Here is a 27784-nt window from a genome sequence, read left to right as displayed (position 1 = left end):
TGATGGACTTCCGTTTAGTCCAATAGGGAGAGCCGCCGCTGGCTCTCTGCTCTGTGATTGGTGCCTTAGTGTTTATCCACAGCCCACATTTTGAGTCAGTGCAGCTGCGGCTTGCAGGTAGGCCATGTGATGGGTTCGGTGTGTACTTCGGACAGGGAATAAATAAAGTGTGGCTGTGCTTCAGCTATGGCAACGTTGGCAACAAATGCTACTGTTTTCTCGGATAACTTTGAAGAAAAATAAGCGAAAGCGTCGCAATTGGCCTTTGAATGACTTAACTAATATTTACAAAACAGTGACACCGGGTGGCCAACTGTGAAAAAAATTAATGAAATTTTATATATATGACAAAAGTGTGTGTATAAAATTAGATAGAATATTCAAAATTTATATTAAATTAAATTCTAAGCGGCATGTCCAGGGTGCCTTCTTTAACCTATTACAACTGGGATAGAGCAAGACAAGTGTTTTCAGCGTAAATAGTCTGGGACCTACGCAAATAAATGGCCACGGAAGTCCATGCATGCACGGGGAAAGCCATTTCGTAAAATTTCTATTCAAACACCAAAACAAGCCAAGATTCTGATAATAAACACATAATTAGAACAAGTGTCATAGCCTCGGTCGAACATGTTTAGAGTCGGACTTATGTCCAATAACTACCGTTTTGAAAGCTGCCATCCTTCTGGATAAAGTAATGTGCTCTCTCACATTTCCTGTGTCGTCTAAATGGGTTGTCGCGGTGAGTGAGGTTTCGGAGAAACAGGCGCGTTTGGACATTTGCATTTGTTGCGAGTTAGATTTGCATTGTTGGGAAACTGGAGAACTGCAGAATGGCTGTTTCTACAACGGTTTGTATCCAACGATTTTAAGGGTTATCATTAAAAACTTAAATGGGCGTTAATATGATCATGATTGATTATATTAATGCTAATACAAATACTTCTGCATAACTTTGAAATATTACTTAATCCTTCGGATGTACTTTTTAAAACATCACAGGAAGAATAAGATGAGGAATAAAGTAACTAAGTATATATGGTGCAATGAATGGTGGAAGGACGCCATGTAGAGCTGGTCTTGCAGGAGTGCTCACAGACATATTCAACCTGTCCTTGGCCCACGCTGTGGTACCGGCCTGCTTCAAATCCACCTCCATCGTCCCGATACCCAAAAACTCCAACCCATCTTGCCTCAATGATTACCGCCCAGTAGCACTCACCCCCATCATCACTAAGTGCTTAGAGCAGCTGGTCCTAGCACACTTCAAATCCTGTCTCCCCCCCACCCTGGACCCCCACCAATTCGCATACCGCCAGAACAGGAGCACAGAGGATGCAGTCTCCATCGCACTGCACTCTGTCCTCTCACACCTGGACAACAACAACACCTACGCCAGAATGCTGTTTATAGACTTCAGTTCAGCATTCAATACAATCCACCCCTCACAACTCATCAGGAAACTGACAGACCTGGGCATCAGTTCCCTCATCTGCAAATGGTTACTGGACTTCCTGACCAACCGCCCCCAACATGTCCGGCTGGATAACCGCTGCTCATCTACCATCACGATGAACACCGGTGTACCACAAGGCTGTGTGATGAGCCCTTTCCTCTACTCCCTCTTCACCCACGACTGCAGACCTGCTGATGGTTCCAACACCATCATTAAGTTTGCAGATGACACCACGGTGATTGGCCTCATCAGTGACAACGATGAGGCCGCCTACAGGGAGGAGGTGGATCGTCTGGCTGAGTGGTGCGACACAAACAACCTGCTGCTTAACACTGAGAAGACCAAGGAGCTCATCGTGGACTACAGGAGGAATGCTGACCCACATCCACCCATCCACATTAAGGGGACGGCTGTGGAGCGTGTGAGCAGCTTCAAGTTCCTGGGAGTCCACATCTCCGAGGATCTCACCTGGACGACCAACTGCTCCAAGCTGGTCAAGAAGGCTCACCAGCGCCTCTTCTTCTTGAGGACTCTGAGGAAGAACCACCTGTCCTCAGACATCCTGGTGAACTTCTATCGCTGCACCATCGAGAGCATCCTGACCAACTGTACAACAGTCTGGTACGGGAACTGCTCTGCCTCGGACCGGAAGGCGTTGCAGAGGGTCGTGAAAACTGCCCAGCGCATCGCCGGAGCACCACTTCCTGCCATAAAAGATATCTACAGGAAGCGGTGTCTGAAAAGGGCTGGGAAAATCATCAAAGACCCCAGTCACCCATCACATGGACTCTTCACCCTCCTGCCCTCTGGGAGGCGCTACAGGAGCCTCCGGACTAAGACCACCAGGTACCGGAACAGCTTCTTCCCCACAGCTGTCAGACTCCTGAACTCTGCCTCCTGACATCTGACCCACGTTAAACTCATGGACTGAACATACACACACACACAATGGACAACTGTACCCTCAAACACAATAATAACATGGACTGAACCACCACTCACAACCACTAGCACTTTATATAGCCTCTGTAGAAACTATCTACACCCTCACTTATCTTAACTGCACTACTGTATAGCTCTGTGTAAATAATCATTCTGTACATTCGATAATCTTTAATCCTACAACTGTTTACAACTTGCATAGTTCCCATTTCTGTATAGCTGTATATCCCAGATTCTGTAAAGTTATTTATTTCATATTCTGTATAGTTTTTCATATTTATATCCTGTTCATAGCCTGTACATAGCTTGTACTCACTACAGCCTGTACATACTTATAGTTATAGAATATTCACAACATACTTCATACCGTGTACATTATAACATACCATAATAGACCCATTTCTGTAATATACTCACATATCTATATTATTGCTAATATATATTGTAATATATCTATATCACTAAAGCACTTCTGGATGGATGCAAACTGCATTTCGTTGCCCTGTACCTGTGCATGTGCAATGACAATAAAGTTGAATTCTATTCTATTCTATTCTATTCTATTCTATTCTATTCTATTCTATTCTATTCTATTCTTAGCAGTTTGGCGCACTGACGCTAGAGGGCAGCATCTCATCGTGTTGGGGCGCCTGCGTGTTTATTCGCTGTAGATGAGATGAGCGAGCTTCATTATGCTTATGACCAACCTTTGGGTCACCAGAACGACCGCTGTCACACATTATAAGTGAAAAGTCTTACTTTGCATTCATTAATATGTAATTGAGTTAATCAAATATCTGATAAATAATTTACAAGTGAGGTAGTAGTTGTGCAAGAACCCCCCCCCCCCTTTTTTTTTTTGTAATAATAAAAAAAGAGCTCTGTTAAGACATCATAGCAAATGAGGGAACGTTGTTCTAGATTCAGGCTGATTTGGAAGACGTTTGCACTTCAGCGGTAGCAGTGACATATTTTCTATACAATAGTCATATCCACACTTCCTCAAACATTTAGAAATGATCGGCAACATGAAAAAATAGAAAAAAAGGAAAACAAATAAATAAATAAATAAAATCCCGTCCTCTGCAGGGTGAGTGCAGGACCCTCCACACTGAAAGCCTGTGCGGGTAGTGGGGTGCTGACCATGGTGCTGATCTGGAAATGGCAGCTAGCGTGAATTTCTTGCGTGCGCCGTGGTGGGAGGGCGCGCTATACCCCACGCTTTAGCATGCGTGTCGGGAAAGAAATTAGCTTTAGACGGAAAGCGCGTGTCGATTTTTTGAATATTCCCGCTTGTGCTAATAAGGTCTGACGGTGACGTCGAAGACACATACCCCCCCCCCCCCCTCTCCAGCATCTTTCGCTACAGGACTCGTCTTCTCCCCGTTTCCCCGCCACGCACCCGTCCCCAGTTGCTCCAGCCCTCCGATGCTGACACACACTCCTCCTCCGGGCGGCGAGCACAGGGGCGTGAGCGCAGGGGTTTTTGAGTGACACATGCTGCGGTAGTCTCCCGCTGTATGGCCGTGGATTAGCTATATGCTAATTTCGACAGGAGAAGGCAGCCAGCGGAGTCTGAACAGGCTCCTTTGCAGCCATGGCTGAAGGTGGAGAAGGAGAGGATGAGATCCAGTTCCTCAGAACTGTAAGTACATTACTTGTAAGCGCTGCGCTGTGGGAATATGTGTAGCTCTCTGTGTGAGTGTGTGAGAGATTATTCCTGTCGATTGGCTGCCACTTTGATTTACTGACAGATGTTATTCTGTCATGTAGCTTTCGATAACCCTCTCCCTTTGCACATCTCACAGGCGTTGACAGTGCCCTATTGTTTTGCGCATCGTTCACTGACAGCTATTGTGTTTCGTACAATCTCTGCCCCTAAGAAGTTCACAGCGGTATTTTCCCCCTCTTCTGCTGACAAACTTACCTGTTATCATTATGTGGTAACAGTTTGGCAGTTCGAGCTCTGCGATCCAACTTAAAATGGCTCACTGAATCAAGAGGCTTCATTGTTCTGTCAGCGTCAATTGACTTGTTTTTGAAGAGAAAAAAATGGACCTCTGAACCAGTGTGCTGTATAATGCACTAACGTGGTAGCCTGGCAGCCTACACTGCCTGTCCAGACAGTCGTCCCAGGGTTCCTGTGCAGCAGCAAAGGTCTATGCAAATGAACTAAGAAGGAGCATCTTTGCAATAATCACAGTCTCACTGCAGCCAGCCCAGATTACCAACGCTGTCTTACTCGTCAGAGACAAAGCTAACATAAACAGACAGTATTGTATGCTCATTAAATAGTGTATGATTAGGATTAAACGGGCTGAAGACTATTTTCTCTCTTGGCTCTAGCTCCGCACTACAGTGGAAATATTTGCCACTTAGTGGAAATGGATTTCTCTAGCTGAGGATGGGTGTTTAAGCTCGTAAATATCTAGCTGTGTTTGGACTGAGAGGAACGCTTTCTACTGCTGACAATGATAGATGTTGACACAACCCGCTCATCCACGAAAAAACACACCGAGAGGCATATCATACCCGAAAAATTCCACGCTAGTCTCGGATAGATGAAGGAGCGCAGCACCTGGAGGTCTTCCAGATAGACCCAGAGACAGTAGGAGGTGTTCGGTTGCACACACCACTGGCGCTGCTGCTTGTGGTTTCCCTTTATTAAGCTGCTTACAGATGCACAACCTGCTGTACTTGGAGGCACACACAGTAGCGACGTTGTTGTTGTGTTATGCAGATTACAGCCTTTTTTAAAGACTTGAACAGAGGTGTTTTAAATGACATTTTAATTAGTGATTAGATATTTTACAGCAGCGTCGGATAATTAGAGACGTCCAGCTTTAAAATGTGACTTTAGAGGCATGAGCAAGACTGGAAACCACAATCCAAGACTGCCCCTTCCTTTTCACTCAGAAGTAAGCTTATACCCCCTGCTCATTTGCCCTGCAGCCCCCCAACCTTTTAGCCACAGCACATAGAGGTCACCACATCAGCATGTCTGCCACTTCAAAATAGAGCTGACATTTCAGCACCGTTTCTTCTCTTTTCTGGCCTTGAATTTAAATGCCACAAATCCAGAGTTAAGATTTTTAAAGTCAACCTCAGGTGAGAGTTTTGGAATTGGCGGATTTTTCCTTGCTTGGCTCTTTGTCCAGTTTGTTGGCGCGTCACTGAGCAATTTTCGTAAACTCTGGAAGCAGAAGCAAGATGACACTGAGTAATAGAAAACTGCTGTTGCTTTTTTTTTGTTTTTGTTTGTTTTTTTAGCGGCTTGTTGCATCCTCCACACAGGGAAGCGTCTGGCAGAATGGACGGTGTCGGGACGGCGGGCGCATGCTTGGTGCTCATCAGTGTAAAAGTGTGAGTGTGTGCGTTTTGAATGCAAATGCGGAGCTGTAGCTGTGTGGTGCAGTCAGGCTGCACCAGACGTGCCACAGCAGAGCACAGTGCAGAAATTATTCATCAGTCCAAGTAAGGCACAGCTGAACCGCTCGGCGTAGAGGAGCAGAACAGATATGTGTGCGAGGATGTACGGGCAATGAAAGCAGTCCTGCAGAAACAAATGCACAGTTGGATGCACATATGCCTATCCAAAACATCACACACACACCCACGGTGACTATTCTTGCCTTTGCACTGATGCCACTTAGCGCACTTATAAGCACAGATATGCTGAGGCTGTATTTCTTCCTTGCGTTGAAATGTTGACTGTTACTTGAGACGGGGAGCTTGATAAAGCAGTTCGCAAACTGCCTTTTCTCTAACAACACAAAGTAATTTCCCTGGAGTGGTAGCAGAAATTACCCCTGCCGGACTGCTGCCTATAAACCCAACACAGTGGGAGGAAATAAAAGGAAGAGAGGGAAAGAGCAGGGATATCTCAGCCACGGGTAATTTGATGTTACAGGAAGAGGAACGGTGCTGATTGTGAGCCAGGAGACTCTGACAGAAGCTTCCCCCACAAACTGCTGTTTAATGTCCAAGGGTGCGAGGGGCTGTGCAGAGACTTTAATAAGTCTGCATATTCCACAGGCATTGTGTTCGCCCTGTTTGCAAATGTCCTCAAATGCACCGGCTCCATCAGCAGTGGCTTTGTAATAGGCCCTATAGTGAAAAAATATCAGCTTATGGTCACATTGCTCAGGCTGCTCATTATATAAGGGTAGTTTTTTTAATGAATTGCTTGCCTGCTTGTGTCATTAGTGCAGAAAGAAGAGGGGGAATAAAGCAGGGGGGGCCTTAAGAAACTTTCGGTCCTGATGCTCGCCGCTCTTCTCGCTTTAATTCTCAAAAACCACCCTGTTAGCCCCCCATGAGGGCACTCGCACAGCTTCGCTGATGGATGTATCCCTGCTAGGCTAATATCAAATTCTGGGGCTCTATTAGCAGTTTGAGTAGGAGTAGCGACTTTGAAAAGGCCAGACCTGAGCTGTGACTAATGCGCTGTGGCAGCGCTCGGCTTGTTTATGTGAAGGCACTGGCCTCACTTTGCATCCAGGCGATGACTGCCAGCGCAGCAGCACAGAAGAAGCAAAGCAATGAGCCTAAACAAGCAGCAGAGAGAAAAAAGAAAGGAGTCTGTAATCTCAGTAAAACACTAATTTTGAGTGTGCCGCGCGCCGGCGGCCTCGGTGCCAGAGGTCGCTCGTCCTGTGCGTCTCCTTTCTGCTCCTTCGCTGCTGTTGCTCTTTTCTCCTCCATGTTTTTCTTCAGCTCCTTTCCCCGCAGATGAACTTTCATTTCCCTCTAATCGCATAGTTGTGAATAACTGCAGCTGTGCACGTTATTATCACGTGTCTTTCCTGGAGGATGTCATCTGCAATTTGAGATAGTAGCAAGAGTGCGAGGGTGAAGGAGCCTCACGCTGATCCAGAGGCAACCAAAGGTGCCCTTGTTCTGCAGTCAGAAACTTTCAGAGCTGAGAGTGGGTCCCTGCCAACCATTCATCATTCATATACATACTGGGGTATGTATATGAATGATATGTACCTCCATAATATGTACCTCCATACTGGGGTACTTGTTTGTGCAGGGTTTGAGTGCCACAAGTATGGCAGGCTTGCACTGTCACTCACTTGGTCTTTGTATAATTATTAGAGATGACCATGAAATTATTCCACGGACGGGAAGTTCGGTTCAGCACATCACCGCGTTCTGTGTGACACCAAGGAGGCGAGCTTTAACGCTATTATGATGAGTGCTTCTGTCATTTCACGGTTGAATTAAAAAAGTAATAGCTCACTTTTGTTAGTGAGCGAAAGGCATTTCGAGTATAATGGTGCAGATTTTGAGCGCAGGGAAAAAGCTTTGTAAGGAAGCGATTTCGAAAAAATGTCTTTGTTTGTTGCCTTACCGGTGTTTGTGTTTTTGTGTGTTCGAAGCAGAGAACTGATGTTTTGTGTGAAAGCTTGCCTTTCCACGTTTGCATACTTAATTCTTATTTCTGGCCTGCTCGCTTGGCGCGCGTGAAATCAAAAGGATGTGATGCATTATATACATATCACTGCTCAAATACGCACACGATCATAAAGCCTCATCACACTCCATCTCATAAAAAAGTCAACTTACAGAGCGATAAGTTGGTGTGAGGTTAAGAGTGTAATTGTTGTTCAGCAGGAGGCTGTTTCTCTGTGATGAAGATGGACAGATCAGATAGGCCTGGAATGAAGCCAGAGGGCCTGCCCAGAGACAACACAGTGTAAAGCTGCAGTAATGAGCTATTGATTGTGCCACCAAATGAAGAAATTTCCTCAGCAATGTCAGTGGCGTGTGGTAAGCAGGCCTGATTGATCTGGCGTTTCGGATATTGAATATTTAATAAGGCAGTGTAGAATCTGTATTGTGACTGCTGGAAAACATCAGAGGGAAAAAGCATGAAATTCAATATGCTTGAAGTTTTTTTTTATAATTAAATTATGAAAGGATGTGAAAAGTGATCTGTTTTATCTCTCGATTTTCTTATTGGAACTAGCATACGTAATAAAATTCACTGCAGGGTTTTTATCACTTTCTTTTCACATGCTTGTTTAAGCCACATTTGTGTAAAACAAACAAATTTCCATTTAAATCCACACTAACGTACACTTTATTCCCCTGAACTGCGTTTTCCCGACACAGTTCACTTTATCCAGAAACAAAATGATTTTCTTTCTTATCTTTACAAGCAGCATAGATGTATTTGAGTCACGGCCCAACAATTGACTGGAGTTAAGCAGCAAAAGCCTTAAACACCATAAGTCAAAGGAAGCAGAAGCCTCATAGGTTCCACCTCCTCCAGCCACTGTTAGCCTGTTGGTTGCTGTTGCCTCCTCCATCATTACCAGGGCCGTCTCCCATCTCTCTCTGGGCTTCTCTTTGCTGCTGCTTCTTGGCAGTTAATGTTGGCTCGCACACTCGAGCATATTCTGTGTTGCGGGATATGCTTTACTCTAAAAAGCTGTAGCTATCTATTAGTCATTGATTGTAGAAAATCTGTGATACAGATTTCTGCTTGTGAGGCAGTTCTTGGCTTTTCCTCTTAAGTACTTTTTTCTGAACTGTTTTGTCTCAGAGCAGAATATAGAAGATTTCTCTTCAGGTTAGCATAAAAACTGAAATCTATAAAGCCCCACTGGTGACTTTGGAGGTCACAATTTTGTTAGTGTGTAGCAGAAACTGCAGTTCATTTAAGAGTTACCTGAGCCTTGCACCAAAAACAGGTCAATCTCCATAAGTAACGTGAAAATGCCCAAATTAGCAGCACAAATAGAGATATTTACACCCTAATATCAAAAATTTGTTTTGCTCTCTTACAGCTAATGTCATAAAAACTATCCAGTGGATGACTTTGTATATAGAGTCATGTGAAAAACTAAGTGCACCCTTTGATTCAGCAGTAACTTGAAATAATAATTTTCTGTTATAAGGACATTTTCAGTCTCTCATGTCACCGTGTTGGATTTGGCCCACTCACTGCAGTCACTCTGTTTGATTCAGATTTGCTGGTGTTCTTGGGATCATTGTCCACTTGCACAGCCCCTTTTGGGCCAAGCTTTAGCCCTCCATCACTGTGCTGATAGTTGATATGCTGTGTTTGGTTTTCATTAAATGTGGTGCTATGGCCAAACATCTCTATTTTGGTCTTGTCTGTCCAAAACATATTGTTCTGGAAGTCTTGTGATTTGTTCCGGTGCATTTTGGCAAACCTAGCCTGTGCTGTCATGTTCTTTTTAGAAAGAAGAGGCTTTCTTCTGGTAACACTTACAAACAAGCCATACATGTTCAGTCTTTTTCTACTTGTACAGTCAGGAACTTTAGCATTTAATATTCTGAGGCCTGTAAGAGCCTGAGATCTAGCAATTGGGCTGTTTTTACAAAAAAAGCTTTGCACGGTTTGACCTTGGGGTGAATTTACTAGGATGTCTACTCCTGGGAAAATAGTGGCATTCTGTTAACACACCTTTAATGCTCAAAACCAACAACCAACTCCAGAAACTGCTGAAACTTCTGCTTTTATAGAGGTGCTTACACTTGTTTATGATCAGTTAATTAAGGTCATTTGATTAGCAGCACCTGGCTGCTGCTTACTCTCCTTATTCTCATGGAAGCATCAACAGTGCACTTAGCTTTTCAGAGAACCCCGTGAAAGCTTTCTTTTTCACATGGCTGTAACTGTGTAAGTTGGCCACTTAAATTCGGTTAATACAGTCTGAGTTAAGACCAATGACTCTAAAAAACGTTGCACCCCACTTTAAAAGCATTATGGTAGTAATTAGAATCAAACCTATGAGAAAGAAGACCCCTTGAACATAAATCAGCGTAACTACTGATAATGAACGAAAGCATCTTTGGAAAAAAATTATCTGAGGAGAATTTTTAATTTTAATCTGACCCCAGTCCGCTAACATGCAGGAGGTGGGGTTTATGACCTATACTGCAGCCAGACACCAGGGGGCGATAGAGACGTTTTGGCTTCAGTTTTGGGAAGCCAAAACTGGAAGCGTCGTCCATGTTTTCTACAGTCATTAACTGTGTCCAGTTGGGACACAGCTAAGGTGGCAGTTCAGTTTTTGTGTGAGGTACATGCCGTTTTAAGCTAATCGCTCACTAGCCAAAGTAGCATCCCATGTGACATTTAATCTAGCATGAACCTTACTAGCCAAGTTAGGTAGCTAGCGCGATACCTTAGAGAAGTTTACTGTTTACTGCCTCATCCAAATATGGTCGTACCCAATTTCAAAAACACTACAGTGACTAAAATCCTGAACTCTAGGCTTCAGAACAGCAGTCTGAAAAACAGTGGTAATGACCATTTTTTATACACAATTATATAGAGTCATTCACATGCTTAAATTATAGCTAATTATAGCTATAGGTTAATCAAGGCTGTTTCCTTCTTCCTGTTAAGCTAAATCTAGTGTTTAGCTAAATATTTAAAAGGCATAATACCGGAAGCTACTTTCTCATTTAAATCTCGGCAAGAAAGGAAATACAAGTTTAAAAAGCACTGCTTGTAGTGGTCCTTTAGTTTCTCATTCACTTCATGATTTTAGTTGTTTTGCAGTAACATGTGTGCTGCATGAGTTCTATCACTCTGCAAAGAGTTTGCTGCCTCAAAATGTATTGAAAAAATATCATCTTCCCATTTTTAATTACCTGCAGGAATAGCACCAAATCCACCCAGTGAGAAAACATTTGGCTCATTTAAAGTGTTTGCCAAACAAGACAGATGTTCGTCTGAATCTGTAGCCATGAACACAGTGCAGTATTCACTGAAGATTTATACATCAGGTGCATCAGATGGAAAAAAAATAAAATGAAAACAGATGTACTGATGGCCTTTACTGCTGTGTCTGTGAATTCAGTAAAAAAATGAAATGGTACATTTGTCAGGTGACACAGTCTGCTAAGATGTTTTTAAGATATTCCTACCTGTGCAGCTGATAGGCCTGTTACCACTGTTAGGCCTTTAATAAGCCATTTAGAAGAGTGTTTACTGCTGCAATCTGCTGCTGTTGAGGCTCACTTTGCAGAAGTTAAGATCCTTTTTCCAGATTTATTTTAAAGTGAACCTTGACGGTTATCTGAACTGTAACGCCAGGTCTTTATGCTTTTGGGTAATACACTTCCAGCCGTGTCACCTGAGCATGTCAGTGAAGAATCTTGATTGAGTCGACCGAGGGAGTGTAATTGGGTAATTTGCGGGATGGCATAGGTGCATCCAGGCGCAGCAACAATTGCTATGCTGAGAAAATCCCACCTCGAGGCGGGTGCCAAACTCTCGGCCCTTTCAACTGATATTGACAGCGTTACTCATAAAAGATTCGTACCTCTTTAACAACCCCCGCGTCGCACCACGCCAACACAGACAAGGAGGCATCACTCTTTTTATTGGGTCTTTTTGCTGCAGAGTCAACAATGTGTGTTATAAAAACATAAAGTACTATTCTGCCCCGGCAGCAAGCGAGGCAGGAGATTCATGGGCTCCAGCAAAGACAATCACAGCAACACACATGCTTGCTGACACATATCCAACTTACCAGTGCTGTGTTATATTTTTAGTTTTCAAGTGCATTCTCTGCATTATACTGTAGCTTTTTTGTGTGCTCTACTTTCTGCTGGGACTCTGCAGTGCTTCAGTAAAGAGGCAACCTTTATAGCTAGGTCTGTGTCTAAGCCTGCAGGTGAGAAATGCTGGAGCTTTTGTATCCTTCTGCCCTGCTAAATATCTGCAGCATTGCTCAGCCCTCAGTAACACTCACTCCCAGCTCAAAGAAGCGTTACTGTGGCGGTATAACTGAGGAGCTGACACTACAACTTTCCCTTAATACGCTCTTAAGAAGCTCTTCCTTAAATGTATGACAAGTCAGAGTGCTATGGGCTGATTCTTTTTATGCAGTAAAAGTTACCCTACAAGAGGCTGCCACAGAACGTTGGATGCTGTTTTCTGCACCAACACCTGCATTTTCAAGACATGCACTGAGGTGTCCTGACTCCACATTTGGTAACTGCTACTAATTCAAGTCTCTTTACCTCAGGATGCTTTTCTCTACTCTTGTACGCTCCTCTACTTTGAATCACAGCGGTGCTTTAGCTTTGACACCCAAACCCTTCACCTGGTCAGCATCACAAGTCCCTGAACAAATCGAGTTTGACACAGTGATGCCTCAGCTGTAGTTTAATCTTAACCCTCTCCTGTGCCAGGGGCACATTATGGCTATGCTCACATGCATGGAGATGAGCGCTCTGAAGAATTTTCATCAGGTCAGGCCTTAAAGGACAATGGATATTTTTATCCTGGAGAAGCTGACACTGTGACCACTGTTAGAGCATATACAGTGTAGGAGACAAGTGGAATACTGTCAGTCTCTCCAGGATTATGCAGAACAGGTCAGAAGTCTGTTTCTCAAAGTTTGAAATTTGACTGCATTTGTTTGAATTCATTAACAATATGAGAAATAGAAAATTTGCCTTGTTTAAATGTCAGGCACACAGTTGTCCTGCACATCTGAAGTAAAGAAATATACACGTCATATCTTATTTGTCTGATTATAGAAAAACTCAAACTATTTGTGAGGCAATGGTTGGCTTGCATAGGAAGCCAGTCATTGGAAGTAACTGCTACTGGCCTTGAAATAGCAACACAAGTAGAGGTTTCTTTGCACATAAAGCTGGACATAGTCACCATGACATCAGTGATTAGGAAATTCCCATTATGAAACCTTAAGTTGTATATTTTTCTCACTGCCACCTTGTTGTTTTGAAAATGTAAAGGGGTGGATCAGACTGTGAAGTAGTTTGACGCGGCATTCAGTTGATTGACAGTTTGTGATTGTCAACAAAGGTGTTAGCATATGAGAATACACCTGTTTATCCTCCTTTCTGACTAATTATGTGGTTTGAAGCTAGAACGCTACAAGCAGTGCTTTTCATTTGGGCCGATAAAGTCATCAGGAAAGTCTTTACTGAAGTCAGAGAGCAAGAGAGCTGAGGGACACTTACATAGACTTCTATATAACCGGAAGTGTTTTTGACTGTCTATTGTACGGTAAATAGTATATGGCTTTAGACTAGTTATGGCTAATCTCTTTTTCCAGTTTATGCTAAGCTAAACTAGCTAGCGGATGTTGTAGCACAATATTTACCATAGACATGACGCTTTTCTACTCTCCCAGAGTACTGAAAGCACCAGCACTTTCTTCTGTGATTTTAAGTGCTTTCTAACTAACATTCACACGCTATTGGATGCATAAGTGTGCAACTTTATGGGTTAATATCTTACCCAAGGTTATTTGGCATGTAGACTAGAGGGGGGCAAGGATCAAACCACCAACCTTCCAATCAGTAGATGAGCTGCTCTACCTCCTGAGCTACAGTCACCAGTATTTATTGTCATGTCTAAGTGACTGTATTTCTAAGGCGCAAATACAGACAAAATCCTGAGAGTTACAAACGCATTAATGCAGGCTAACATGTGTGTGTATATTGCTAACGCTAATTTCCAATGTAAGTCCAATGTGGACTTCAATAGGTCAGGAGTCATTAAGGACACCAACATGCTTGCAAACACTCACCGAGTGGTAGTTAAACCCTAAAAAGTACAACAACCTGAAACGGAGAGATTCACAGAGAAAAGGTGTGCGGTTTAAAATTTAATGGTTGCACAACTTTGACTTTGAAGGCCAACGTTGTCCTTTTGCATTTGTGTTGCATTTTTCAAGTTTCACTACAGCTTGGAGAGTGAGTGTTTGGAGACAAGTCATATAGGGCAACAGCCAGCAACCATTCAGCAACTGTTCTGAGAGTACACAAATGAAATCAAAGCAAATCACAAACACAGATTTTCAGCAGGACTTGATTGTTGGAGCAAAAATTTAAATTGAATTTTCTTAGAGGTCTCTTGATTAGCACTTACAGTTCAACTTTGCTTTTTATGTTTTTGTCCATTTGTGTCCACAACAACTCTGAGCTAGTCTGCTGCTGTCAGAATATTGGCAGGTCCTCAAATGTTGAATTATTTACCATACCATATCATACCACCTTTATTTATAAAGCACTTTAACATAAAACCAGAGTTCACAAAGTGCTGTACATGCTAATAGCATAAGTAAAGAAAATTAAAATGAGATAAGATAAAATAAATAACTAAAAAACTAAAATAAATTGAAACATGTTAAAACATAATTTGTGTTTATGTAGAGCTGAACCAGGTTATGAAATTGCAAAATTAACTGCAATCACTGCTCTCTTTTATATTGTAGGTCACATATCCAGCACCTCCCGTTCTTGACCTGAAAGCAAAGCATAATTTCCATCCATCCCACACCACTTGGGACTTTCTTTAGTGTCACAAGTTGAAAAAGTGAGTCAAAAATCATGCTTGACTTGCTGCACATAGAAAGGTTATAGATGCACCTGTTAGTGCTGCTCTCCCTTCGGACCTCCAAGAAGGTTCTTACCCTAAAAATAAAACACATTGCTTGTGGAAGGGTAGAAGCAGCCTATTTTCCTTTACCGTGTGCTCTGCCACAAAGAGTCTCAATCTCCTTGTTAAGTGACGCTGCTTTGCAGAGAGGAGTGGAAAAGAGTTTGTTCCTTTTGATTTCTGGTGCAAGCCCGAGCTACAGTGCTGTCACATCTTGCCCCCGAGGCTCCCCAGTGTCATCATGTAGCCAGGGGAAAAATGCAATAACACCCCAATCTTTTTCCGTAGTCACTGTAATGCTTCAATGCCAAGCATGTAGAAACATTGCAAGGTATTTTTTTCATAAAATAGCCTGCATAGACCTAAAGGAAGGCAAGAAAGGAAGGAGCGAAAGTGCTTGCTTAGCTTTTCAGATTAAGCCACCGCCAGAGAGGCAAAGTAGTGCTGCAAGGTGCAGTCAAACATTTTATAGCCTCCCTGCTTCACTCCTTTGCTACAGAGGCATGTAGACAGTCTTAATATCTCCAGACCTGAGTAAGGTTGGTTCTGCCTACAGGGCTTATCTCTTATATAAACTTTATCCTCAGGTGAACTGTAGCGTTCTGCATTTTCAACTGAGTTTTCTACACAGTACCTATACCATGATATACACACTTGCATAGAGCTAACACTGTGCTACAAGCAGGAGATGCCATTTTTTACCTCGTGCTGTTTGCTTCACAGTGATAGCCACACCTGTCTAATCTTCAAGATGAATTGCCTTGGTCCATATGGTGGCTACTGTTCACAGCTGTATAGTGCGAGTGTATGTTGATTGGGTAATTAGAGAGTCCAAGACTGAATCCGAGGTGGCCATATGTGGCAGATGACACATGAAAATCGATGGGCCCATTGAACCACCGGATATTAGATTATCTTCCCTTTGATGGTATTTTCTCAACTTTTTACTCTTGGAATGTCAGATGAACTTGTTGGATTCACTGATGTGAGGCTCTATCACTTAATGAGAGGCTATGTATACAAATGGCTTGACTCTGAGACTTGTCGGGGACTATCTGGCAACAACCAGTCACACTGGAAAAATGTGCGCTCCCTGGCTGGTTGCAAGGGGTTGCTGTAGGTTGTTGGTAGTCAATATGAAATCGATTGCCAAAGCCCCATTCATGGAGGCTTAGAGACTGGCGGGTGCCCACCTGGTATCCAACAGTTGGTAGGGAAAAATATTTATTTTGCATCTGGTTGGCGAGTTGTTGCTGGAGGCTGCTGGCAGTCACTAATGTGAAACTGGTCACCCAAATATGCTGGTTGCAGTGGTAAGGCACAAATTTCACATTGAGAGTGAATTTTCTCTATTTCTGAATTGATTTCTGGGTTAACTGCAGCTCAGAAAGCTAATGGCAGTTGTCTTCAGACAAGTCTGAGTTCATGTAAATTAAGGGCAATCACGTCAATCTGCTACTAAACAACGCAGTCACAAGGAGGTTCTTTGCAACTGATTTCACTCAGGCTAGCAACCACTCACCAGCCAGTTGTGAAAATATACATTTTCCTTAGTAACTGAAGGTTGCCAGTGGGTCGCTGACTGGTGTCTAGGCCTGTGTCACTGAGAGCTTAACTGATCTCATGTTGCAGAATGAGTCCAGGATGCAGCTGCACGCCGATTGTTCCAGGATCTGGTCAGTGACACAGTTCAAGAACATGCTGTAAGGCTTTTATCCTCAGCACAGCCTTAAAAGGAGGCTAAAATTTTAACGGATGTCAAGATTAATTTATGGCGTCACCCTGATTTCTGGGATTTTAATGATGTGTGGACGAGAGGACTTGATACTCTCTGTAGCTCTGTTTGCCTTCTGTCTACCTCTCACTCTCTCATTCGGTCTGTGCACTCGGGGCAGCATGTTCAGCAGTTTGCTTCAAGATGAGCATTAACACTCCCATTTACAGAGTAACACTGAGTCATGAGAACAAAGCTTCACTCCTCTTGTCCAAAGTGTTTCTCTCTTTCGCTTTCCATTTCGACTGGTGTCACACCACAGTGCGAGAGCACTAAGCTGCAAGTCTGTGAATCACCCCGACAGCAGAGAGCTTTAATCTCCACCAGACTGTTCTGGAACAAACATTTTTGGCCCACAGTGCTTCCTCTGATACTGGGGGTCCATTACAGGAAAGGATTTTACAAGTCTTGCAGTTATAGTCAGGCAGATACGCTCAGTGCGTTCGCATTGTATTATTGTAAGCTGTAGCATAACTACAGTTATTTTATTTTTTTGTGATGCATATATATCCAATTTATAATAATGTGTGTAAGAACTACATGTTTGCATTCTGATTGGATGCAGCTGCTCATGTAGATAGTTCAGATATGATTATTGATGATGAGTTTTACATAAATGACACAATCAGTACCAGCTTCAAAGCTTTATTTTCTGATTATTCACTGGTATATATTGCCTCTCTCACATATATACTGCAGTCATTCCCTCTCTTTTTACTGCCTACAAATAGGCTGGGATACACCGGGACTTTTTCTACCTGCACAGTGTGTTTCTGGGTGTAATACAAGAATCCAAGGCAGGAGAGTGTCCTTGTAGGGGGTACAACCGCTGCCCAGCTGCATTTAGTTCTGCATTGCCTGACCAGCTGTATCAATCTGTCCAGAACAGAGTCTCAGCGTATGAGCCAGCTTCAGTGCAATGTTGAGTGGCAGCAGGCCTCTGGTAATGATGGAGAATTACTACACAGTGTAATACAGAATGATAATAGGGGGACAAAAAGCTAAGTGGAGGCAAGCGCAGACTGCTGTTCGGTGTGGTGGTGCGTTTGGAGATGAATGCTCCAGGAGCCAGGATCTGCCTCTCTCCTCTCACCTGTAGTGCTCCACTCTTCAAGCTTCCTCCCAGGGGGCCACTTGGTGCCACCCTCAGATCCATGTGCTGTTGATTCACTAGATTTTTTGGCACATCAAGCTGAAGAAGACAGAACAAATCTAACCTCAAAGAATGAGATAGAAAGTGAAGATCTGCTGCAGCTGCAGGAGTGGAGTCTGGATTTATTTATTTATTTTTATCACCACAAGTCTTTACTTTGATGGGATATACTTAGCAAAGGCAATTTCTTCTTTATAGGAGGTGTAATTGATTTTGCTTTTGTGAAGCCATATGAATATTTACACGCTCCTGCATTAGTGCATTTTTTGACTATGTTGGTAATTTTTGCATTTAGCTTCACATTTTAGCTTATTTAGCTTACAACTCTGAAAATAATGCAGTTAATTAGAATCCATGTGGCCTGGTCTCGCATCATAGGAATCATAGAAATAAAACTTGTGGTTTTAAACAGGAGACACAGTAGTGATGATGCTGCTTTTCGTGCAGGTTTTGTGTTGTACCCGTGCGTCTTACTTTCGCAGAAGCATGTAGGTTTTGGAATTGAGGTAGAATGCATTCAGTACACATTCAATAAGTGGAGGAATCATGATGTCATAAGCATAATGCAAGCAGTAGTAATACGAGGCTCATGGGAGCAAAGCATGAAATACTGGAGCAATTCAGTTGCCATTGCACCCAGGCTCACAGTGCCGCCCGCTAAACAGCACCGGGAGCTTTTTGCTCGCTTGCTCCAGTTTGTTATTGCGACTCGAGCTTTATAGTTGCTCATGTAGCCCCTTCAGGATGTATGAGTGAGTGCATTGCCAAAGCACTGCAGCCGCGTGTGGTGTATGATAAGGCAGTGAGAGGCTTTTCGGTGAGCTGAGGCATGCACTGTACTGCAATACCTGCTGAAGTACCTAAGGCATTTCTTCAAACCAAAGGCTTACACGCTCCTCTTGAGAGTCTTTAGATTCAGATTGCTACTTATTCCAGTACCTAGGAGAGAGCCTTCCAAATAACATAAAGTTACACCCCGAATAAACCCTGGACTTCTCAGATTTGTTGTTTGAAGGCAGATAACCGGACGAGAGAACAAGAGATGCTCTTCACATAACTGCACATTTATGATGCCAGAACAAATTTTTTCCCTACAAGCCATAAGGATGCATTACCTTCCTTTTGAGCTCAGTAATCACTCCTAGCCATCATAGGAGCCCTGTTGTTAGAGAATAAGTGTGGTGCATGTCACTAACACTGGAGCCTGATTTCATATAGTGTTCAAACCCGTGATTGGCTCACAGTAACATGACTATGCCTGCCTGTCTCCATGCAAACACCAATATTATGATTATCCTGAGTATAAGACGGGTGTGATTGGCTCAAAAGAGGGAGGGGAAAAAAAGCCGCTGTCAGAGTCTGCTCATTGATATGCTATAGCATTACTCACACGATTTCTCCAGAACAAGGTAGATCTTTGTGCTATTGTTGTAGCGCACGCACAGATATACACAGTGGAGATGACAAACGCATGTGTTTGCACAGCACGGAGGAATACGAAGGAGGCAGCGTGAGCGAGGGAGTATTAGGATTGAGTCAAATTCAATCCCAAGGTGCCCTTGAAGGCTCAGCTCGCTCTCCTCATATTTGTTTTAAAACAGTTTAATAATTTATGTTTTCTTTAACACAGTCAATAAGTAGCTGAAGTCCTGCCTTCTTGCTGGGTGCATTGGTTTCAGGGTGGAAAAATATTGGTGTCAAAGTCACTTTGCTTAAATCATTACCTCTTCTGATAAATGATGCCATGATGACTGCTTAGCTCGCTGGGGTGGGGAAATTATTTCTTTTCTTGGTTTTAGTAGTCTGCTTCAAAGGAAAATTTATATCACAATGTTTGGGAAGCTTTGAGAAAGATACGTAGATATCTTTGTGTTTGTCTCGAGGGCTGTATGCCAGTATCCTTCAACTCTAAGTACAACATCATCTATTATATATTTAAACCAATTTCATTGTGCCAGTGTTGAATGTCTAACAATATAGCTGTAAAATGAACTCTCATGTCATCCTTTTAAACCTTTCCTGTAGTAATAGAGAGACTTTTGCATATAGACAACCAGGTTCAAATATTTTAAGAGTTTAAGAGTAAAAAGAGTACCTTCCATTCTTACAACCTGACTGACATCACTTAGTGCTTCTCTTTATGAATCCTGTGTAGAAGTCAGGGGCAAGAGGAGAAGAATAAAAAAACAAGGGGTTTGTGACACAGGGTGAGAGAGAGAAAGAGAGAAGGGGGGAGATACCCCACATTACTTCAGTGCAGGGGTGAGACAAGGGAAAAGGGCCAGCTGTGGGCTAGACTGAAGCAGAGACGTGAGAGTTGCCTTCTCTGATTGAATGCCTGGATCGATACTATCCTTATGTGGCTCAAATCAGCTCTGCTCTTGGTCCCTTAACAAGGAGACTGATTGCATGTTCTAACCCAGCTCAGAGCCGCTTTGCCATAAGGGCTATTCATTTCAGTCTGTATCTGAGTCGAATACATTTTATTTGTATTTGTATTTATTTATTTATTGTCATTGTCAAGAACAATGAAATTGCGTTTGGGGCTTCCATACAACCCAAAAAAAGAAGAAAATAATAAATACCCCTTAAAACCCAAGTGTACATATTTAACCCAGTGTGACTCCAATGCAATAAGACAATCCTTAGCAATAATGTTCGTAGAAATTCAGACAAAGACCTGAGAAACATGACAAAATACAACAATGCACCCCATTCAATATTATTGTACTGTGAGATATGATATCAGATATGATAGTTATCTATTTAAGAAAGAGGGGGGGGGCAGGAGGGGGAAGAGAATAAAGATATGATGCACCAATGCAGACCAGTTCATTGCTATTAAGAAGTTGGATATGGTTATTGTCCGTGAGAGGGGGGCAGAGAGTTCAGGAGCCTCACAGCCTGTGGATACAGGCTGTTGGCCAGTCTGGATGTTCTGGCCTGTATAGACCTGTACCTTCTCCCTGAGGGCAGCAGATGGAAAAGGTGGCGCGCAGGGTGATGTTGGTCCCGCAGGATACTGTGCACCCTCCTCAGACAGCGAGTGGGGAAGATATTACTGATCTCTGGCAGACTTGTTCCAATAATTCTGCCAGCTTCTTTCACCACCCGCTGGAGTGCTTGCTGATCGGCCTTGGTGCAGCTGGGGAACCACACTAGAAATCCATACGTAATATCGATCTGAGATGGTTAGCATTATGCAAAGTGTTTCCCATAACAATCCCATGTTCGTCGTGGCATTGATCATTGACCAACGTAACCTGGATTATAATTCTCCCCAGTATCGAACAACCCCGCCAAGATTTATTAGTTCCTACAGTCAGCCTTAGTTTAAATATATAATCTCCCCACTGTGCAAACAGTACACTGTTTGTGTACTGACAGCATGCAGTGACATAACTATACTCAAGCGGTTTGAACTACCGGCCTTCATCAGCAGCTTCATCAGTTTCCTGTGAACTCAATGAGAAAGCCCCATCTGTTTTGAAAAGCTAGAGTATGACACACGGATGAAAGCTCTATAAAATTTGTGAGGAGGAAAAAAGTGTCAGAAGCTCTTTCTAAAGTAGTTCTCCACAGATGTCAAGCTCAAGTGCAACCGCTTAGTTTATTTGCTGTGGGGTTTTTTATAGATCACATAAGCTGTTGCACAAACTTCTGGATTTCTGTGCTCAAGGTGGTTAAATAGATTTGTTGTGCTGCACCCCTCTAGTATCTTACACACTGAGTGGTCAGCAAGACTAAAAAAAGTCATACATATATATAAACTAATCAGGCATAACATTATGGCCACCTGCAGAGTAAGATCCACATAGATGACAGGATCCAAGGTTTGCCCAAAACATCACATTCCCTCTTCTGGCTTGCCTTCTTCCTACAATGCATCCTGGTGCCAGACGAGCGATGCACCCAGCCAGGCATGCGATTCTTCAGACCAGTCCACCCTATCAATGCTTAATCACTATTCCTTCCTTGAACAACTTATGTTAGATACTGACCACTGCAAACCGGGGACACCCCACCAGAGCTGCAGTTTTGCAGGTGCTCTGACCCAGTCGTCAAGGCATCACAATTTGGTCCCAGTCAAACTCACTCAAATCCATACACTTGCCCATTTTCCCTGCTTCTAACACATCAACTTCAAGGACAAAAGGTTCACTTGCTCCCTAATATATCTCTCTCACTAACAGGTGCCATGGCTCAAGAGTTGGGAGTTCGCCTTGTAATCAGAAGGTTGCCGGTTCGAGCCCCGGCTTGGACAGTCTCGGTCGTTGTGTCCTTGGGCGAGACACTTCACCCGTTGCCTGCTGGTGGTGGTCAGAGGGCCCGGTGGCGCCAGTGTCCGGCAGCCTCGCCTCTGTCAGTGCGCCCCAGGGTGGCTGTGGCTACAATGTAGCTGCCATCACCTGTGTGTGAATGTGTGTGTGAATGGGTGGATGACAGGTTGTGTAAAGCACTTTGGGGTCCTTAGGGACTAGAAAAGTGCTATACAAATACAGGCCATTTACCATTTACCATGATGAAGAGCTAATCACTTTGCCTGTCAGTACATGTAATGTTACGCCTGACTGGTGTTTTAGTCCATTTCATTAAGCCAGAAATGTCCGAACTTGTCTCTTCCTAGCTCCGTACGATGCTCGTCCAAATAAATAAAAAGTCAATATTGAAGGTTTCATTTTTACTGGTATCGCATCGTAATTAATGCTGCATGCTAGCATTGTGCTAGTAGTGCTAAAGCACGTTTTCACACTTCCAGTTAAATTCCAGTATACTGCTTCCATTGATAATGATAGTGCCATTAATAATGTTGTTAATAATGTTAATTGTCATTCCCAACTGTTAAATTTCATACCCACATTTAACCTTAACCTAATTTAATGCGAAGCTACAAGGCTGTTTGTAAGGGGAGGAAGACATCCGCAAACCACATAAGCTTTGCTGCTGTTGGTAGCCATCAGATGACACATAATAGTGGTAATATCATTAAGGACACCCACACACCCACAAACACAAATGCACGCACACATTGCTTTTTCTTTTTTTCACTAAAAGGAAAATATCTACACCGACAGAAGCACACACGAGCAACTCGAAAATGAATGTGTAACGCGTGCGTTGCAAAGGGGCCTCGAGGCTTCTCATATTGATTTCCATGCAGTGCTTTCTACGCACACAAACACGGACTTGCACCCGGTGACGTGCAGATGCTAGTCCTCTTTATCTCTCGCTGCTGTGCATTGTGCTGCACTGTAATGGAGTGCTTTACTGTTACTACTACTACTGCTGCACTCTGCTCTCAGCACAATCCCTCTCACATTAAATAATGCAGCTGGCAATTGTGCAGCAGCTTCCAACCCCCCCCCCATCCCATAGCAGCCAATATCAGCAAATTTCTGCTTGCTCTGCTGTCGTAAAGAGTAACTATGCCCAATTCAGCGTTTACAGGGCCAACACTATAAACACCATAAGCCCATTTACACAGCAGTGGCATTGGATGTTTGTTTTTCAGCTCTTGTGCTCCCAAAACAATTTATGTTTTTGGTGACGTCTGTCGTCATCAACTGCATTTGCCTTTACTCGCATAACACACAAAAACAATGAGCCAGCTTTTGTGTGTTATGCGATTAATTTAAATCATGAAATGAGTCTTATTTATTATGGCTTTATTTTCATCCTACTATAAATATGTAAAATCTCTTGTTTTCCTGCGAATTTCTCCTGCACAGTCATGCAGCTACATCTTAGTTCCCTGAAGGTTTTCATCTATGCCAGATATTATGACGTCATCATGATGCCTAGCAACCACCAACCAATTAGCTAAAATGACACCTTATAAAAGCATTGTATAATTTTCCTTTCACAATTACAGCAATTTATTCTAATTTTTAACCATAAAACTTTCATTATGGACGATTGATTACAATATGTTGCCTAGCAACCACCTACGGACGATCTAAAATGAGCCATTTGTGGCCTTTATGTATCTGCAGCACCTTACAATAACATTGTAGTCTTTTAATTTTATCTAATTTATATCCACAAAACTTTCATTTTGCACACACACACACACACACACACACACACACACACACACACACACACACACACACACACACACACACACACACACACACACACACACACACACTGTTTAGTATTTAGTATTTATTTATTTATTGTCATTGTCAAGAACAATGAAATTGCGTTTGGGGCTTCCATACAACCCAAAAAAAAGAAGAAAATAATAAATACCCCTTAAAACCCAAGTGTACATATTTAACCCAGTGTGACTCCAATGCAATAAGACAATCCTTAGCAATAATGTTCGTAGAAATTCAGACAAAGACCTGAGAAACATGACAAAATACAACAATGCAACCCATTCAATATTATTGTACTGTGAGATATGATATCAGATATGATAGTTATCTATTTAAGAAAGAGGGGGGGGGGCAGGAGGGGGAAGAGAATAAAGATATGATGCACCAATGCAGACCAGTTCATTGCTATTAAGAAGTTGGATATGGTTATTGTCCGTGAGAGGGGGGCAGAGAGTTCAGGAGCCTCACAGCCTGTGGATACAGGCTGTTGGCCAGTCTGGATGTTCTGGCCTGTATAGACCTGTACCTTCTCCCTGAGGGCAGCAGATGGAAAAGGTGGCGCGCAGGGTGATGTTGGTCCCGCAGGATACTGTGCACCCTCCTCAGACAGCGAGTGGGGAAGATATTACTGATCTCTGGCAGACTTGTTCCAATAATTCTGCCAGCTTCTTTCACCACCCGCTGGAGTGCTTGCTGATCGGCCTTGGTGCAGCTGGGGAACCACACTAGAAATCCATACGTCAGAACGCTGCTGATGGCACAGTTGTAGAAGTTCAACATCAGAGATCTGGGAATGTGTGCGCTCCGCAGTCTCCTCAGGTAGTAGAGGCGCTGTTGGGCCTTCCGTACAACTGAGGTGATATGGTTGCCCCAGGACAGGTCCTCGGTCACAGTTACCCCCAAGAATTTAAAACTGCTCACCCTCTCCACCGCCTCACTGCCAATGAAGAGAGGCAGATGGTTGTTATGACCCCTCTTCCGGAAATCTACAATGATCTCCTTGGTCTTTAAACATACAGTATCTGCACACAGTCAAATGCATTCACTTGTTTCAGCCATTATTTCTGTTTATAGGGTGAAATGCTCCAGCAAATAGCCTTAACCTCATTTGCACCATATAAACAGCGTAAATAGCCTAAAGAAGATTGGGTTGACTCAAAGGGATCAGCCATGGATAATTTGGAAAAAAGGTCTAAGAACGTCCAATTTTATGTTTGAATGCAACATAGTTTACTTATCTTTTAACAGAAATTTTAATAATTCACCTGACATTCATTCTAGATGCAAGGACATTTTATTCCATCCATTTTTATATGAGGAAAACAAAAAATAATGAACATTTTTGTAAATCCCCGCGTTAGGCAGCTGGCAGATTTGAACCCAATGTGATGTTAAAAATTACAGACGCCATAATAACAGAACAATCATTGCTATGGCAGTGAACAAGTTATGCAAAGAAAGAGCACGGCATTAGTTCTGTGACAGTAACCACCGTGTGGCCATTCAAACAACAATAAACCAACGATAAATGGACTGGTCCTTATATAACGTTTGTCTACTCAAGCGCTCATTAATGGCTCATTCACCCATACAAGCACTTTTTTCTACATCTAAGTGCTTTCCATCTAACATTCACACTCCATTGAGCACAACCTGGGGTTGAGTATCTTACCCAAGGATACTTTGGCACGTACACTGAAGCAGCCAGGGATCGAACCACCAACCTTCTGATTAGTAAATAACCTGCTCTACTGTCTGAACTACAGCTGCAAATCTGAAAAAGTCATTATAGACCTTTGAATATTGGTTAATTGTCAAAAGATGATCATCACTGTAACTTAAGCAAAGCTTCAAAGGTTTAAGGTTAGGCTCGCTTTTGCTTGCACTTCTAGTTTGCTTCTCTTATTCTGATGAACAGCTGTATGAACTAAACTGTGGTTGGTGTCGAGGTTCAGGGGAGAAGAAGGAGCACTTCTCAGGCCATGGTGGTTTGAGAGTTTCCTCCGATCAATGCACAAGGATGGGCATGTGTGTGGATGAACTGGGTTTCTCCCAGGATGACACACACATGCACACACACTGACAGCGTCTAAGCTTGCATGCGCAGACACAAACTGAAGTCTGTTTTGTTTTGACAGGATGATGAAGTGGTGCTCCAGTGTGTGGCTTGCATCCAGAAGGAGAATCGCAAGTTCTGCTTGGCTGCCGAGGGGCTCGGCAATCGACTGTGTTACCTGGAGCCCACATCTGAGGCAAAGGTAGGCAACACTGGCTCTACTGTTGCACCGTTTTATTCTCTCAGATTTGAACTGGCAGCACAACAATGCATGTCATCAGTGTGAGATGTTTCTATATCTTTATGTTCACACACTTGTGTGTGTTAAGATGCAAATAAAAAAATGGACCAATGTGACATGAAGCAGTTTTCAGAAGCGTGTACCGGATGAAAGGAAGCGTTCATCTATAAAAAAACCTCCATGGAAACCAAACATCCGCTTAGTCCGTTCGTGTTTGGGTTGAGCAAACCATCAGAGAAGCCAAGCAGACACGCACAGAAAAAAAAGCAGCACAGCAGCTCACATCCACCGCAGTCTCCTTGATGAGCTTTTCTTTCAAGGGATCAGGGACGGCGTCGCATCTCCGCAGGTCCCCCCCCTCAGATGATAATTCCCTGAAATTACGCCCCTGGACGTGATTGATGGATTGTTTCATAAGCTGCACTGTTGTTAGCTGTAATTGCCCGCTGCTTACTGTAGCAGAGCAGCCTGTTTGCAGTTTGTTTGAATGAGTGTAAAGTTTTAATGAGTTAAATGCAATTTCTTTTGCTTTGCTGTCAGTGGGGGTGCCATCATAATGCCTTTTTGTGTAATTAATCCATATGGCACACATTCTCTTCTTTTTTTTTTCTTTTAATTGATCCCCCTGTTAAGCGATTATTTATAAAGATTGATCGGCTGGAGGGATGTGTATTCTTTCTCGCCTTTTCATGGCTGCCGATGCTTTGCTGCTAATCTGGCATTGATGTTTCCCTGTAGCTACAGTTGACGGGCCTTAGGCTTCATCTGGATTGATTGTCTCTTAATAATAATCCATTAATATTGACTAATTTCACTCAAGACACTATGTGCATGGGCAGCGTGGGTGACCATGTAAGAAACGCAGAAATACTTTTCAGAGAAAGAGGGAAAAGAGTTGTTTTTTACTTGGCAAAATACTGACATTTACTATCATAGCTCACACAAAGAGTATATCTGTGTTTCAAGGGGAAGGTTAGGCCTTTACTCTATTTTGGATGGTAATTATACCTGACAGGTGTGATGGATGTTCTCCGTATCAGGCACTTTGTCTTCATTCCCTGTAGTTTTTTTATGAAAAGGCATCACCCCACCTTTGGGATCAGCAACATAGCTGTGAAAAAAGCCCAAGATGTCCATTTAGAGGTGGATGACTGAATAGGAAGCTTCGTTTCCTCGGTGAACTAGTCTAGTAATGAGGGACAGAACCAAAATGATGCAACGAGGCTGATTTAAAGCGTGCACGTTGTAAGTGGCAACATCAATCAGCTCGTGAGAAGCCGTTGGTGTGATATACGACCAGCAGCTTTCACTTGTCAGAGATTCAATATTATGGAGTTGTGCCCGCATACCATTATAGCTTTGATGCTTGTCTTTGTTGTTTGGAACCAGCTCATTTTTCTAAATTCCTTTTCATTACCAGCCAAAAGCTTTAGCGCCGCCCCCAATTAAACTAAAGAACAATGGAAGCGGATGAAGCCACATCCTCAGGACAGTCAGCTTTAACCCTGCTTGACCTTTCTGTCTGGAGACAGAAATAAAGACGCGATCGATCCTCGCCCACGATCGCAAAACACTTGCTCTCTCATCACACAATTGGTCAGCCAAGCTGCCTCAAAACTATCTCCTTGACGGGGCTTTATAGTCGCCATCCC

At 43.1% G+C, this 27784-nt stretch overlaps 1 protein-coding gene across 5 annotated transcripts in view; it reads left to right on the top strand.

Moving 5' to 3' along the window:
- Positions 1–3603: 3603 nt before the first annotated feature.
- Positions 3604–27784, top strand: part of LOC147307431 (ryanodine receptor 3) — a 110344-nt gene continuing 86163 nt past the window's right edge. For all 5 annotated transcript variants that reach the window (XM_086275162.1, XM_086275163.1, XM_086275160.1 and 2 more), the window contains exons 1-2: positions 3604–4043; positions 25974–26093. In XM_086275162.1, the coding sequence (XP_086131288.1) occupies positions 3996–4043; positions 25974–26093 (168 nt within the window). In that variant the 5' untranslated portion in view covers positions 3604–3995. The remainder of the gene's footprint in view (positions 4044–25973; positions 26094–27784) is intronic.

Source organism: Aulonocara sp. 'chitande type north' Nkhata Bay, linkage group LG19 (assembly GCF_057382095.1).
Source record: "Aulonocara sp. 'chitande type north' Nkhata Bay isolate Kocher_YH1m ecotype deep benthic linkage group LG19, A_spYH_male_GT1.1, whole genome shotgun sequence".
NCBI lineage: Eukaryota > Metazoa > Chordata > Actinopteri > Cichliformes > Cichlidae > Aulonocara > Aulonocara sp. 'chitande type north' Nkhata Bay.
The sequence above is the reverse complement of the archived record's forward strand: the minus strand, read 5'-3'. Positions and strand labels throughout refer to the sequence as shown.